Source organism: Carcharhinus amblyrhynchos, chromosome 2 (genome assembly GCF_965287045.1).
Source record: "Carcharhinus amblyrhynchos chromosome 2, sCarAmb.v2.hapA, whole genome shotgun sequence".
Lineage (NCBI taxonomy): Eukaryota > Metazoa > Chordata > Chondrichthyes > Carcharhiniformes > Carcharhinidae > Carcharhinus > Carcharhinus amblyrhynchos.
Genome location: NC_137325.1, coordinates 151,075,522 through 151,089,850, shown reverse-complemented (window position 1 = coordinate 151,089,850; position 14,329 = coordinate 151,075,522). Strand labels below are relative to the sequence as shown.

The 14,329-nt window shown below is 47.0% G+C and overlaps 1 protein-coding gene across 1 annotated transcript in view; it reads right to left on the bottom strand.

Moving 5' to 3' along the window:
- LOC145359643 (microtubule-actin cross-linking factor 1, isoforms 6/7-like) overlaps window positions 1-9,838 on the bottom strand; it is a 163,427-nt gene extending 153,589 nt beyond the window's left edge. Inside the window, exon 1 of the mRNA XM_080214354.1 lies at window positions 9,740-9,838. Coding sequence (XP_080070480.1) covers window positions 9,740-9,835 — 96 coding nt within the window. The 5' untranslated portion in view covers window positions 9,836-9,838. The remainder of the gene's footprint in view (window positions 1-9,739) is intronic.
- Between the last annotated feature and the right edge of the window lie 4,491 nt (window positions 9,839-14,329).

Sequence of the window (14,329 nt, the reverse complement as noted above, 5' to 3'; positions counted from 1 at the left end):
TCACCTTAAACCTATTCCCTCTAGTTTTAGACCCCCCTACCTTTGGGAAAAGATATTGACTATCTGATCTGTGTCCCTCATTATTTTATAGACCTCTATAAGATCACCCCACTCAGTCTCCTACGCTCCAGAGAAAAAGTTCCAGTCTATCCAGCCTCTCCCTATAACTCAAATCATCCATTCTGGTAATAATTTGTTTCCCTATTATTGCTCCCATAATGGATAACCTCACATTTATCCACATTATACTGTATCTGCCATGCAGATGCCCACACACTCAGCTGTTCAAATCACGCTGAAGCATCTCTACATCATCCTCACCGCTTGGTCTCCCACCTAATTTTGTATCATCTGTAAATTTGGAGATAATAAAGTTCATATCATTATATGTCTCATCATTATCTATTTGGTGTCCTAGAGGATCTGATTTGGGGCTTCAATTGTTCACATTATCTATCCCGTTATAGAAAATCTCTGTTACAAAGGAGGAAGTGTTAGGTTTCTTAGGAAACATTAAGATAGACAAATCCCCAGGGCCTGATGGCATCTCTCCTAAACTGCTCAGGGAGACAAGAGATGAAATTGCCGGGCCTCTGACAGAGGTCTTTGTCTCTTCATTGGACACAGGTGGGGTCCCAGAGGATTGGAGGATAGCAAATGTGGTACTGTTATTTAAGAAGGGTAGCAGGGATAACCCGGGCAATTATAGGCCGGTGAGCTTGACATCTGTGGTAGGAAAATTGTTGGAGAGGATTCTTAGAGACAGGATGTACGTGCATTTAGAACGGAACAATCTCATTAGTGACAGACAGCATGGTTTTGTAAGAGGGAGGTCATGCCTCACAAATTTGGTGGAGTTTTTTGAGGAGGTGACAAAAACAGTTGACGAGGGTAGAGCTGTGGATGTCGTCAAGATGGATTTCAGTAAGGCGTTTGACAAAGTCCCTCATGGCAGGTTGATGCAAAAGGTTAAATCTCATGGGATAAAAGGAGAGGTGGCTAGATGGGTGGAGAACTGGCTTGGCCACAGAAAAAAGTCTGACAACACCAGGTTTTAGTCCAACTGATTTATTTGATAGTAAACGCACAAGCTTTCGGGTTAGTCCCTTCGTCAGGTGAATGGAGAGTTCTGGCCTCAGACAGAGCATATAAAGCACAGACAGTTTAGAGATTACTGATTAGAATGCGAATCTTTACACCTAACCTGCTGTTCAAGTCTTGAAGTGGCCGACAATGTGAGTGGAAGGAGCACTGATCACAGGTTAAAGAGATGTGTATTGTCTCCAGACAGCACAGTGAGTGAGGTTTTGCAAACCCAGGCAAGTGTTGGGGGTTACAGATAGTGTGACATGAACCCAAGATCCTTGTTGAGACCGTCCTCATGTGTGTGGAACTTGGCTATCAGTCTCTGTTCAGCGACTCTGCGCTGTCGTGTGTCGTGAAGGCCGCCTTGGAGAATGCTTACCCGAAGGTCAGAGGCTGAATGCCCGTGACCACTGAAGTGTTCGCCAACAGGAAGGGAACAGTCTTGCCTGGTGATTGTCGAGCGATGTTCATTCATCCGTTGTCGTAGCGTCTGCGTGGTCTCCCCAGTGTACCATGCTTCGGGACGTCCCACAGCATGGTACATTGGGGAGACCACGCAGACGCTACAACAACGGATGAATGAACATCGCTCGACAATCACCAGGCAAGACTGTTCCCTTCCTGTTGGCGAACACTTCAGTGGTCACGGGCATTCAGCCTCTGACCTTCGGGTAAGCATTCTCCAAGGCGGCCTTCACGACACACGACAGCGCAGAGTCGCTGAACAGAGACTGATAGCCAAGTTCCACACACATGAGGACGGTCTCAACAAGGATCTTGGGTTCATGTCGCACTATCTGTAACCCCCAACACTTGCCTGGGTTTGCAAAACCTCACTCACTGTGCTGTCTGGAGACAATACACATCTCTTTAACCTGTGATCAGTGCTCCTTCCACTCACATTGTCGGCCACTTCAAGACTTGAACAGCAGGTTAGGTGTAAAGATTCGCATTCTAATCAGTAATCTCTAAACTCTCTGTGCTTTATATGCTCTGTCTGAGGCCAGAACTCTCCATTCACCTGACGAAGGGACTAACCCGAAAGCTTGTGCGTTTACTATCAAATAAATCGGTTGGACTAAAACCTGGTGTTGTCAGACTTTTTACTGTGTTTACCCCAGTCCAACGCCGGCACATCCACATCTTGGCCACAGGAGATAGAGGATAGCAGTGGAAGGGTCTTTTTCCGGCTGGAGGTCTGTGACTAGTGGCGTTCCACAGGGCTCTGTACTGGGACCTCTGCTATTTATGATATATATAAATGATTTGGAAGAAGGTGTAACTGGTGTGATCAGTAAGTTTGCGGATGACACAAAGATGGCTGGACTTGCTGATAGCGATGAACATTGTCAGAGAATACAGCAGGATATAAATAGGCTGGAAAATTGGGCGGAGAAATGGTAGATGGAATTTAATCCAGATAAATGTGAAGTGATGCATTTTGGTAGAACTAATGTAGGGGGAGTTATACAATAAATGGCAAAACCATCAAGAGTATAGACACACAGCGGGACCTGGGTGTGCAAGTCCACAGATCCTTGAAAGTGGCATCACAGGTGGAGAAGGTGGTGAAGAAGCCATATGGCATGCTTGCCTTTATAGGACGGGGTATAGAGTATAAAAATTGGCGTCTGATGTTACAGCTGTATACGACGTTGGTTAGGCCACATTTGGAGTACTGCGTCCAGTTCTGGTCGCCACACTACCAGAAGGACGTGGAGGCTTTGGAGAGAGTACAGAGAAGGTTTACCAGGATGTTGCCTGGTATGGAGGGTCTTAGCTATGAGGAGAGATTGGGTAAACTGGGGTTGTTCTCCCTGGAAAGACAGAGAATGAGGGGTGACCTAATAGAGGTGTATAAAATTATGAGGAGTATAGATAGGGTGAACAGTGGGAAGCTTTTTCCCAGGTCGGAGGTGACGATCACGAGTGGTCACAGGTTCAAGGAGAGAGGGGCGAGGTTTAACTCAGATATCAGAGGGATGTATTTTACACAGAGGGTGGTGGGGGCCTGGAATGAACTGCCAAGCATGGTAGTGGAGGCGGACACACTGGGATTGTTTAAGACTTATCTGGATAGCCACATGAGCAGACTGGGAATGGAGGGATACAACAAATGGTCTAGTTGGACCAATGAGTGGCGCAGGCTCGGAGGGCCAAAGGGCCTGTTTCCTGTGCTGTATTGCTCTTTGTTCTGTTAATGATTAATTAGTGTGGATAGAGGATTGGCTGTCAAATAGGAGGCAGAGAGTAGGTGTCAATGGGTGCTATTCAGATTGGCGGTTGGTGACTAGTGGAGTGCCGCAGGGATCGGTGCTGGGGCCTCAGCTATTTACCATTTATATAGATGATCTGGAGGAGGGAGCTGAGTGTAGGGTGTCGAAATTTGCTGATGACACGAAGATAAGGCCTCATTGTTCCTGAGGAGCAGTATCGAGAGGCAGCGATTTTTGGGCGTGAGAGGAGGCAGCAAAAAGGTACATTTTTCTGTTTATATTGTTTAACTTTTTATTTATAGTTTTAAAAGTTGCGAGTTTTGGCGGTCTTTTTTTAAATTAGTTAGAAACCGGAAGTAGTCACTAGGACGCTTGCCGGTATTTGTAGTTTTTTTTTCTCGGGCCCCTAACCCTATAAATTAGTGCAGAGAGGATACCCGATCCTCTACACTGGTAGAGAATCCCACCCTCCCACCTCCTCTAACCTAATTATAAGTGTGGGGGAAGTTTTTTTTTATATATTTTTATTTTTCTGCTGGTAATTGTTTCAGGGATGGCAGTTCAGGCAGTAAGCTGCATCTCCTGTGGGATGTATGTGGTGAGGGACTCTAGTAGTGTTTCAGGTGATTTTACTTGTAGGAAGTGTGTTAGATTGCAGCTTCTGGAGGAGCGTGTAAAGGAGCTGGAGGTGGAATTAGAGGAGCTCCGCATAATTCGGGAGGCGGAGGAGGACATCGATAGGAGTTATAAGAAGATAGTCACTCCTAGAAATGAGTCTTGGGTCACTGCCAGGAAGAGGGGAAAGAAGCAATTGGGGGGACAATCCCCTGGGGCTGTTCCCCTCCAAAATAGGTTTTCGGTCCTGGAGGCTACAGTTGAGGAGGAATCAACTGGGGATAACCGAAGGGAGCAGGTCTCTGGGGGTGAGCCTAGTGTGAAAGCTCAGGTGGTTAGGGGATGTAAGAGATTGGGCCTTGTGATTGGGGACTCTACAGTTAAGGGGACGGATAGGAGAGTCGGAAGTAATGGTAGGGACTCGGGGCTGGTGTGTTGCCTACCAGGGGCTGGGGTCCGGGATGTATCGGAAAGGGTATTCAGGACTGTTAGGGGAGAGGGAGATCAACCCCAAGTTATAGTTCATGTGGGGACGCATGATATAGGGAGGTTAAGGGAAGGGGATATTAAGCAGAGATTTATGGAGTTGGGGTGGAAACTAAAGGCCAAGTCTGATAGAGTGGTTATCTCTGGACTCTTGCCTGTGCCACAGGATAGTTTAGAGAGGAATAGAGAGAGGGAAAGTTTGAACTCGTGGCTGAGGGGATGGTGCAGGAGGGAGGGGTTCAGGTACTTGAGCAATTGGGGCTCGTTCTGGGGAAGGTGGGACCTCTATAAGAGTGATGGTCTACACCTGAATCAGAGGGGAACCAATATCCTGGGGGGTAAATTTGCTAAGGCTATGCAGGGAGGTTTAAACTGATTCGGAGGGGGGGTGGGATCCTGAGTAGAGGGGGTGAAAGTGAGGGGGGCATAGATGGGGACTGCAATGCACGGCATCGTGGGGGTGGGGTGGAGCAGGGTTTGAAATGCGTATACTTTAATGCGAGGAGTATTCGCAATAAAGTGGATGAACTTGCAGCGTGGATCAGTACCTGGGACTTTGATGTTGTGGCTATTTCAGAGACATGGATAGAGCAGGGTCAGGAATGGTTGTTGCAGGTCCCGGGGTTCAAATGCTTTAGTCGGAGTAGAGAAGGAGGTAGAAGGGGGGGAGGGGTAGCATTATTGGTCAAGGACTGTATCACAGTGTCAGAGAGGAAGTTTAATGAGGACTTGTCTGTTGAGGTAGTATGGGCAGAGATTAGAAATAGGAGAGGAGAGGTCACCCTGTTGGGAGTCTTTTATAGACCTCCTAAAAGTTCTAGAGAGGTTGAGGAAAGGATTGCGGAGACGATCCTGGTTAGGAGTGAAAGTAATAGGGTAATTGTTATGGGGGACTTTAACTTTACTAATATTGATTGGAATTGCTATAGCTCTAGCTCGTTAGAGGGGTCAGTTTTTGTTCAAAGCGAGCAGGAGGGTTTTTTGAGTCAGTATGTAGAAAAGCCAACTAGAGGTGAGGCTATATTGGATTTGGTGCTGGGAAATGAGCCAGACCAGGTGCTAGACTTGGAAGTTGGGGTGCATTTTGGTGATACTGACCACAATTCGGTTACGTTCACCTTAGTGATGGAAAGGGATAGGCATGAACCTCAGGCCAGTAGTTTTAGCTGGGGGAAGGGTAATTATGAGGCCATTAGGAGAGAATTAGGAAGCATAGGTTGGACTAGGAGATTACAGGGACTGGGAACGTCCGAAATGTGGAGTTTTTTCAAGGAGCAGCTACTGCGAATCTATGATAGGTATGTCCCTGTCAGGCAAGGAGGAATTGGTAGGGCTAGGGAACCGTGGTGCACTAAAAAAGTTGATTCATTGGTTAAAAAGAAAAAGGAAGCTTATGTTCGGATGAGACTTGAGGGCTCGGGTAGTGCACTAGAAAACTTGAGATTGGCTAGGAGGGAGTTGAAGAGTGAGTTAAGAAGGGCTAAAAGAGGACATGAGAAGACTTTGGCTGATAGGATTAAGGAGAATCCTAAGGCGTTCTATAGGTATGTCAAGAACAGAAGGTTGGTTAGGGCAAGATTAGGGCCAGTTATAGACAGCAGAGGGAAGTTATGTGCGGAACCGGAAGAGATTGGAGAGGCATTGAACCAATATTTCTCTTCGGTGTTCACGCAGGGGGACAAGAATATAGCTGAGGAGGACACTGGGTTGCAGGGGAGTAGAATAGACAGTATTACAGTTGATAAGGAGGATGTGCTGGATATTCTGGAGGGATTGAAGATAGACAAGTCCCCTGGTCCAGATGGGATTTATCCTAGGATTCTCTGGGAGGCAAGAGAAGTGATTGCAGAGCCTCTGGCTCTGATCTTCAGTTCGGCGTTGGCCTCTGGTATAGTACCGGAAGATTGGAGGTTAGCGAATGTTGTCCCATTGTTTAAGAAGGGGAACAGAAACTTCCCCGGGAATTATAGACCGGTGAGTCTCACTTCTGTTGTGGGCAAGGTTTTAGAAAAAATTATTAGGGATAGGATTTATAGTTATTTGGAGAGTAATGAATTGATTGGAGATAGTCAGCATGGTTTTGTAGCAGGTAGGTCGTGCCTTACTAACCTTATTGAGTTTTTTGAAAAAGTGACCAAAGAGGTGGATGGGGGTAAGGCAGTTGACGTGGTATATATGGATTTTAGTAAGGCGTTTGATAAGGTTCACCATGGTAGGCTTCTGCAGAAAATGCAGATGTATGGGATTGAGGGTAATCTAGGAAATTGGATCAGGAATTGGCTAGCAGATAGGAGACAGAGGGTGGTGGTTGATGGTAAATATTTGTCATGGAGTTCGGTTACGAGTGGTGTGCCTCAGGGATCTGTTTTGGGGCCACTGCTGTTTGTAATTTTTATTAATGATCTGGATGAGGGTATAGTTGGGTGGATTAGTAAATTTGCTGATGACACCAAAGTCGGAGGTGTGGTAGATTGTGAGGAAGGGTGTCATAGTTTGCAGGAGGACTTGGACAGGTTGCAGAGCTGGGCCGAGAGATGGTGGATGGAGTTTAATGTGGAGAAGTGTGAGGTAATTCACTTTGGTAGGAATAACAGATGTGTTGAGTATAGGGCTAACGGGAGGACTTTGAATAGTGTGGATGAACAGAGGGATCTAGGTGTATGTGTACATAGATCCCTGAAAGTTGGGAATCAAGTAGATAAGGTTGTTAAGAAGGCATACGGTGTCTTGGCGTTTATTGGTAGGGGGATTGAATTTAGGAGTCACAGCGTCATGTTGTAACTGTACACAACTCTGGTGCGGCCGCACTTGGAGTACTGTGTGCAGTTCTGGTCCCCACATTACAGGAAGGATGTGGAGGCTTTGGAGAGGGTGCAGAGGAGGTTTACCAGGATGTTGCCTGGTATGGAGGGGAGGTCCTATGAGGAGAGACTGAGGGATTTGGGGTTGTTTTCGCTGGAAAGAAGGCGGCTAAGAGGGGATCTTATTGAAACATATAAGATGATTAGAGGTTTAGATAGGGTGGACAGTGATAGCCTTTTTCCTCGGATGGAGAAAGCTAGCACGAGGGGGCATAGCTTTAAATTAAGGGGGGGTAGTTATAGGACGGATGTCAGGGGTAGGTTCTTTACCCAGAGGGTGGTGAGGGATTGGAATGCCCTGCCTGCTGCAGTTATAAATGCGCCTAGTTTGGGGGCGTTTAAGAGATCCGTGGATAGGTTTATGGACGAAAAGGGATTGGTTTAGGTTAGAGGGTCATAGTTTTTTTTAACTGGTCGGCGCAACATCGTGGGCCGAAGGGCCTGTTCTGCGCTGTAATGTTCTATGTTCTATGTTCTATAAGTGGAAAAGCAAATTGTGCGGAGGGTGTAGAAAGTCTGCAGAGGGATCTAGATAGGCTGAGCGAGTGGGCGAAGGCCTGGCAGATGGAATACAATGTTGGCAAGTGTGAGGTTATCCACTTTGGCAGGAATAATAGCAGGAAGGACTACTACTTACAGGGCGAAAAGCTGCAGCATGCTACGATGCAGAGGGACCTGGGGGTCCTTGTGCATGAGTCGCAAAAACCCAGCCTACAGGTGCAGCAAGTGGTCAGGAAGGCAAATGGGATGCTGGCCTTCATAGCGAGGGGGATTGAATATAAAAGTAGGGAGGTCTTGCTGCAACTGTACAGGGCACTGGTGAAGCCGCAACTGGAGTACTGTGTGCAGTTTTGGTCGCCGCACTTGCGCAAGGATATTTTGGCCTTGGAGGGAGTGCAGAGGAGGTTCACTTGGCTGATACCAGAGATGAGGGGGTTGATCTTTGAAGTGAAGCTGAATAGACTGGGCTTGTACTCGTTGGAGTTTAGAAGGATGAGGGGGGATCTTATTGAGATGTATAAGATGATGAAGGAGACAGATAGGGTAGAGGTGGAGAGGTTCTTCCCGCTCAGAAAGTTCAGCAGGACTAGAAGGCACAGCCTCAAGATAAGGGGGGGGCGCAGTTTAGAACACAGTTGAGGAGGAACTTCTTCACTCAAAGGGTGGTGAATCTCTGGAATTCTCTGCCCGTTGAAGTGGTGGAGGCTACCTCGCTAAATATATTTAAGTTACGGGTAGATAGGTTTTTGGTAGGTAAGGGGATTAAGGGTTATGGGGAGAAAGCGGGAAAGTGGAACTGAGCCACTTCAGATCAGCCATGATCTTATTGAATGGCGGGGCAGGCTCGAGGGGCTAGATGGCCTACTCCTGCTCCTATTTCTTATGTTCTTATGTAATAATAATTTATTAATTTAAATTGAGAGGCATAGATAGGGTTGACAATCAGAATCTTTTTCCCAGCGTTGAATTGTGTAATACTAGGGCACATGCACTTAAAGTGAGAGGGGAAACTTCAAAGATGTGAGGGATAAGTTTTTTTACACGGGGACTGGTAGGTATCTGGAACGTACTGCCAGGGGTGGTGGTAGAAGCAGATACGATAGGGGAGTTTAAGGGGCTTTTAGATAAGTATATGAAAATGCAAGCAATAAAGGAATATGGACCAAGGGCAGGCAGAAAGGATTAGTTTAATTTGCCATCATGTTCAGCACAACATAGAACATAGAAAACCACAGCATAAGCAGGCCCTTCGGCCCACAAGTTGCACCGCTCATATCTCTACCTACCAGGTCTATCTATAACTCTCAATCCCATTAAATCCCATGTACTCATCCAGAAGTCTCTTAAAAGACCCCAATGAATTCACCTCCACCACCACTGATGGCAGCCGATTCCACTCACTCACTACCCTCTGAGTGAGAAACTTACTCCTGACGTCCCCTTTGTACCTGCTCCCCAGCACCTTAAACCTGTGTCCTCTCGTAGTGACCATTTCAGCCCTGGGGAATAGCCTCTGAGAATCCACCCTATCTATACCTCTCAACATTTTATAAACCTCTATCAGGTCGCCTCTCAACCTTCGTCTCTCCAGGGAGAAGAGCCCCAGCTCCCTCAGCCTATCTTCATAAGGCATGCCTCCCAATCCAGGCAACATCCTTGTAAATCTCCTCTGCACCCTCTCAATAACTTCCACATCTTGGGCCATAGTGGGCCAAAGGGCCTGATCCTGTGCGGTACTGTTCTATGTTCTAAATTGGTGTGGAGATGCTGGCATTGGACTGGGATAGGCACAGTGAGAAGTCTCACAACATCAAGTTAAAGTCCACAGGTTGAATTGGAATCACAACCTTTCAGAGCACTACTTCTTCATCAGATGAGTCTAAATCCAATATTCTAAATTGTTTAAGATCAGGAAATACAAAGTGCATTAATACAGAGAATCAATCAGACTGATGTTGGCACCTTCAAGTCTACCTTGTGTTTGTCAATGAGGGTATTGACAAATTGGCAGTCACCATTCACCCATGTCTCTTCATTCAACACGGCCTCTGCCTGGTACAGCCAGTCCATGAGGGCCTGCTGCGCATCTGTGAGTCTGCCCGAACTCAGCAAGGCTTCTTCCATCCTGTGCTGTCTGAACGCAGGCAGAATATAATTAACATTCATTAGAAAAAACAGCTTTAAAAATGTTTCTGTCAACACTATTAGAGAGTCAGTACTGAGGGAGTGCTGCACTGTCAGAGGGTCAGTACTGAGGGAGTGCCACACTGTCAGAGGGTCAGTACTGAGGGAATGCAGCACTGTCAGAGGGTCAGTGCCGAGGGAATGCCGCACTGTCAGAGGCTCAGTACTGAGAGAGTGCTGCATTGGCAGATGGTCACTTTTTTCTATTCAATGCCATAGTGTGCTTCTCCTGCTCCATGTGGGAAGTGTTTCCAGTGCCCAGGGCGAGTATGTGTACAGAAAGTGTCTCCAGCTGCAATTCAACATATCCCAGGTTTTAGAGCTGGACTGGTGGCTGGAGGCACTGTGGAGCATCCACGAGGCAGAGAGAATTGTGGACAGCATGTACAGAGAAGTGGTCACACCACAGGTTCAGACTCCACAGGCAGGAAGGGAAAGAGTGACCACCAGGCAGAGCAGAAGGACCAGGCAGACAGTGCAGCAATCTCCTGTGGCTACTCCCCTGCAAAACAGATATACCATTTTGGATACTATTGAAGGGAATGGCCTTTCAGGAGATAGTAGCAATGGCCAAATCAGCCCCTCTTGATCAGCACCCCATCCATAGACATCCACTCCCTCCACCACCAACACACAGTGACAGCCGTGTGAACCACCTCTAAGATGCACTGCAGCAACTCACCAAGGCTCCTTAGGCAGCACCTTCCAAACCCATGACCACTTCCATCTACAAGGACAGGAGCAGCAGATACCTGGGAACACCCCACCTGGAGATTCCCCTCTGAGTCACTCACTATCCTGATTTGGAAATATATCGACCGTTCCTTCACTGTTGCTGGGTCAATATCCTGGAACTCCCTCCCTAACAGCACTGTGGGTGTACCTACACCTCAGGGACTGCAGTGATTCGAGAAGACAGCTCACCAGCACCTTTTTAAGGGCAATTAGTTATGGGTAATAAATATTGGTCTAGCCAGTGATGCCCACATTCTATAAATGAATATGTTTTTTAAAAAATGTGTGCATTTAACACATTTATCCCTTCTATCTCTCAACTCTCCTCAACACATTGGTTAATAGGAGCATTCTCCTACTTAACTAAATTATTTATTCACACAGAAACAACCTACTTTACACAATATTCCTCAAAAATATTTAAAAATTTATATCCATTTTCACAGAGGGTACTGAGTACTGAGGACATATTGCATTTTTGGAGGGTCAGTGTTAAGGGAGTGCAGGACTGTCAGACAGTCCGTGCTGAGGGAGTGCTGCACTGTCAGGGGTTCACTTCTGAAGGAGCGCAGCGCGATTGAAGAAGCAGTCTTGGGATGAACTTCGTCTCCATTCTTCGCACCACAGTATTTTGTTGCTATTTTCTTGTGATGTGGGTGTCACTGACTACACCAGCATTTATTACCCATCTCTAATTGCCCCTGAAAAGTGTATAGTGGACTGTCTTCTTGGTCCGCTGCAGTCGCTGAGGTGTAGGTACACCCACAGTGCTGTTAGGAAAGGAGTTCCAGGATTTTGACACAGTGACACTCAAGGAATGGTGATATATTTATGTGGGTTTCCTCTGGGTGCTCTGGTTTCCTCCCACAGTCTGAAAGATGTGTTGATTAGGTGCATTGACCCAAACAGGCACTAGAGTGTGATGACCAGTGGGATTTCACAGCAACTTCATTGCAGTGTGAATGTAAGCCTTACTTGTGACACTAATCAATAAACTTTATGTTTCCAAGTCAAGATGGTGAGTGACTTGTTGAGGAATCTCCAGGTGGTGGCGTTCCCAGGGATCAGCTACTCTTGTCATAGAGCCATAGAGGTTTACAGCATGGAAACAGGGCCGTCAGCCCAACTTGTCCATGACATCCCTTTTGTTTTAAACCCCAAAGCTAATCCCAATTTCCCGCTTTTGGCTTATATCCCTCTATACCCATTGTACCCATGTAACTATCTAAATTATTTTTAAAAGATAAAATTGTACCCGCCTCTACTACTACTTCTGGCAGTTTGTTCCAGAACTCATCACCCTCTGTGTTAAAAAATTGTCCCTCTGGACACTTTTGTATCCCTCCCCTCTCACCTTAAACCTATGGCCTCTAGTTTTAGACTCCCCTACCTTTGGGAAAAGATGTTGAGTATCGAGAGATAATCTTGAGAGGTAGGATTTATGACCATTTGGAAAGATACAGTTTAATCTGGGATAGTCAGCATCATTTTGTGAGGGGTAAGTCCTGCCTCACAAATTTGATTGAATTCTTTGAGGAGGAAACTAAGTGTGCAGACAAAGGTAGAGCAGTTGATGTCGTGTACAAGGATTTTAGTAAGGCGTTTGATAAAGTTCACCATGGTAGGCTCATGAAGAAGATAAGGAGGTGTGGGATAGAAGGAAATTTGGCCGATTGGATAAGTAACTGGTTGTCTCATAGAAGACAGAGGGTGGTGGTGGGAAAATTTTCAGACTGGAGGCCAGTTACCAGCAGTGTACCACAGGGGTCAGCGCTGGGTCCTCTGCTATTTGTGATTTTTATCAATGACTTGGAGGAGGGGGCTGAAGGGTAGGTTAATTTGCTGATGACACCAAGATTGGTGGAGTAGTGGATGAGGTGGAGGGCTCTTGCAGGCTGCAAAGAGACATTGATAGGATGCAGAGCTGGGCCGAAAAGTGGCAAATGGAGTTTAACTCTGATAAGTGTGAGGTGATTTGTTTTGGTAGGACAAACTTGAATGCAGATTACAGGGTCAATGGCAGGGTTCTGAGGAATGTGGAGGAACAGAGAGATCTTGGGGTTCATATCCACAGATCTCTGAAGGTTGCCACTCAAGTGGATAGAGCCATTATTAACAGGGGGTTTGAGTTTAAGAGCCGTGGGGTTATGCTGCAACCATACAGGACCTTGGTGAGACCACATTTGGAATATTGTGTGCAGTTCTGGTCACCTCATTATAAGAAGGATGTGGAAGCATTGGAGAGAGTGCAGAGGAGATTTACCAGGCCTGGTTTGGAGGGTAGGTCTTATGAGGAAAGGTTGAGGGAGCTGGGGCTTTTCTCTTTAGAGCGGAGGAGGATGAGAGGCGACTTAATAGAAGTTCATCAGATGATGAGGGGGATAGATAGAGTGGACGTTCAGAGACTATTTCCTCGGGTGGATGTAGCTGTTACTAGGGGGCATAACTATAAGGTTCATGGTGGGAGATATAGGAGGGATGTCCGAGGTAGATTCTTCACTTAGACAGTGCTTGGGGTGTGGAATACACTGCCTGCTGTGATAGTGGAGACTGACACTTTAGGAACTTTCAAGCAGTTATTGGATAGGCACATGGAGTACACCAGATTGATAGGGAGTGGGATAGCTTGATCTTGCTTTTGGTCATAGCTCGGCACAACATTGAGGGCCAAAGGGCCTGTACTGTGCTGTACTGTTCTATGTTCCAGCTGATCTATGTTCCAGCTGATCTATGCCTCTCATTATTTTATAGACCACTGCCCGATGGGCACTGCAAAGATATCCCCTGAGCACTGGCATTTTGCCAGTTGGGCAGTATCACAGGAGATAGGCTGGTACTCCCAGGATGTCCATGCCCGGGGGCATCACCCCCTGCCACCCAACCCCTGGGAGCACCAATTTGCCACCCCCACTTCACTCCAGTTGGGTCAGGCTGCTAATGGCAGCGAGTGTAATCCCCATTGGAGTGAAACACTCTGATGGGGTGGGAGAAGCTGGGGGAGGTGGTGGGAGAGATGCTGCGGGAGTGTGAGAGAGGCTGGGGCATGTGGGAGAGGCTGGGGGGTTAAGAGAGGCTCATGGGGGGTGGGCAGACTGGGGGGTTGCAAGAGGGTGGGGGGTGGGGAGGAGGTGGGGGGTGGGGGGGGGGCTGGCGTTGCGGTGGGAGAGATGGGCAGGGTCAGAAGAATTCAGTTCCAGGCCCACTAATAGCATTTAGATTATATTTACAATACTATTTAAATACTAGCGCCACCTCCCGCCAATATCTGGAGTGGAGCAGACCACACTGGATATCCAGAGCTGGGAGACACTCGCAAAAGTTCACAGGAATCCCACAAATTGTCCCCCATGCGATTTTCGTGGCTCGCTGTGGTGTGACATTAGTAAAGCGGGATGGGGAATGCCCCCCCGTAATCTTTCCCAGTTCCCACCCCATTCCCTGTTGCTCTCTCCTGTTCACTTTCACTGGATGGATATCATTAAAATCATCAATTTTTAAGTTTGTCCAAGTTCAGCCAGAAGGTCATTGACTAAAACTAGAGCCGTTTCTCTTTTCACAGATGCTCCCTGAGTATATCCAGCATTTTCTTTGTTCTTGCTTTTTAGTGGCCGTCTCAGATTGTTTACATTTATCCCTCAGCTCTCT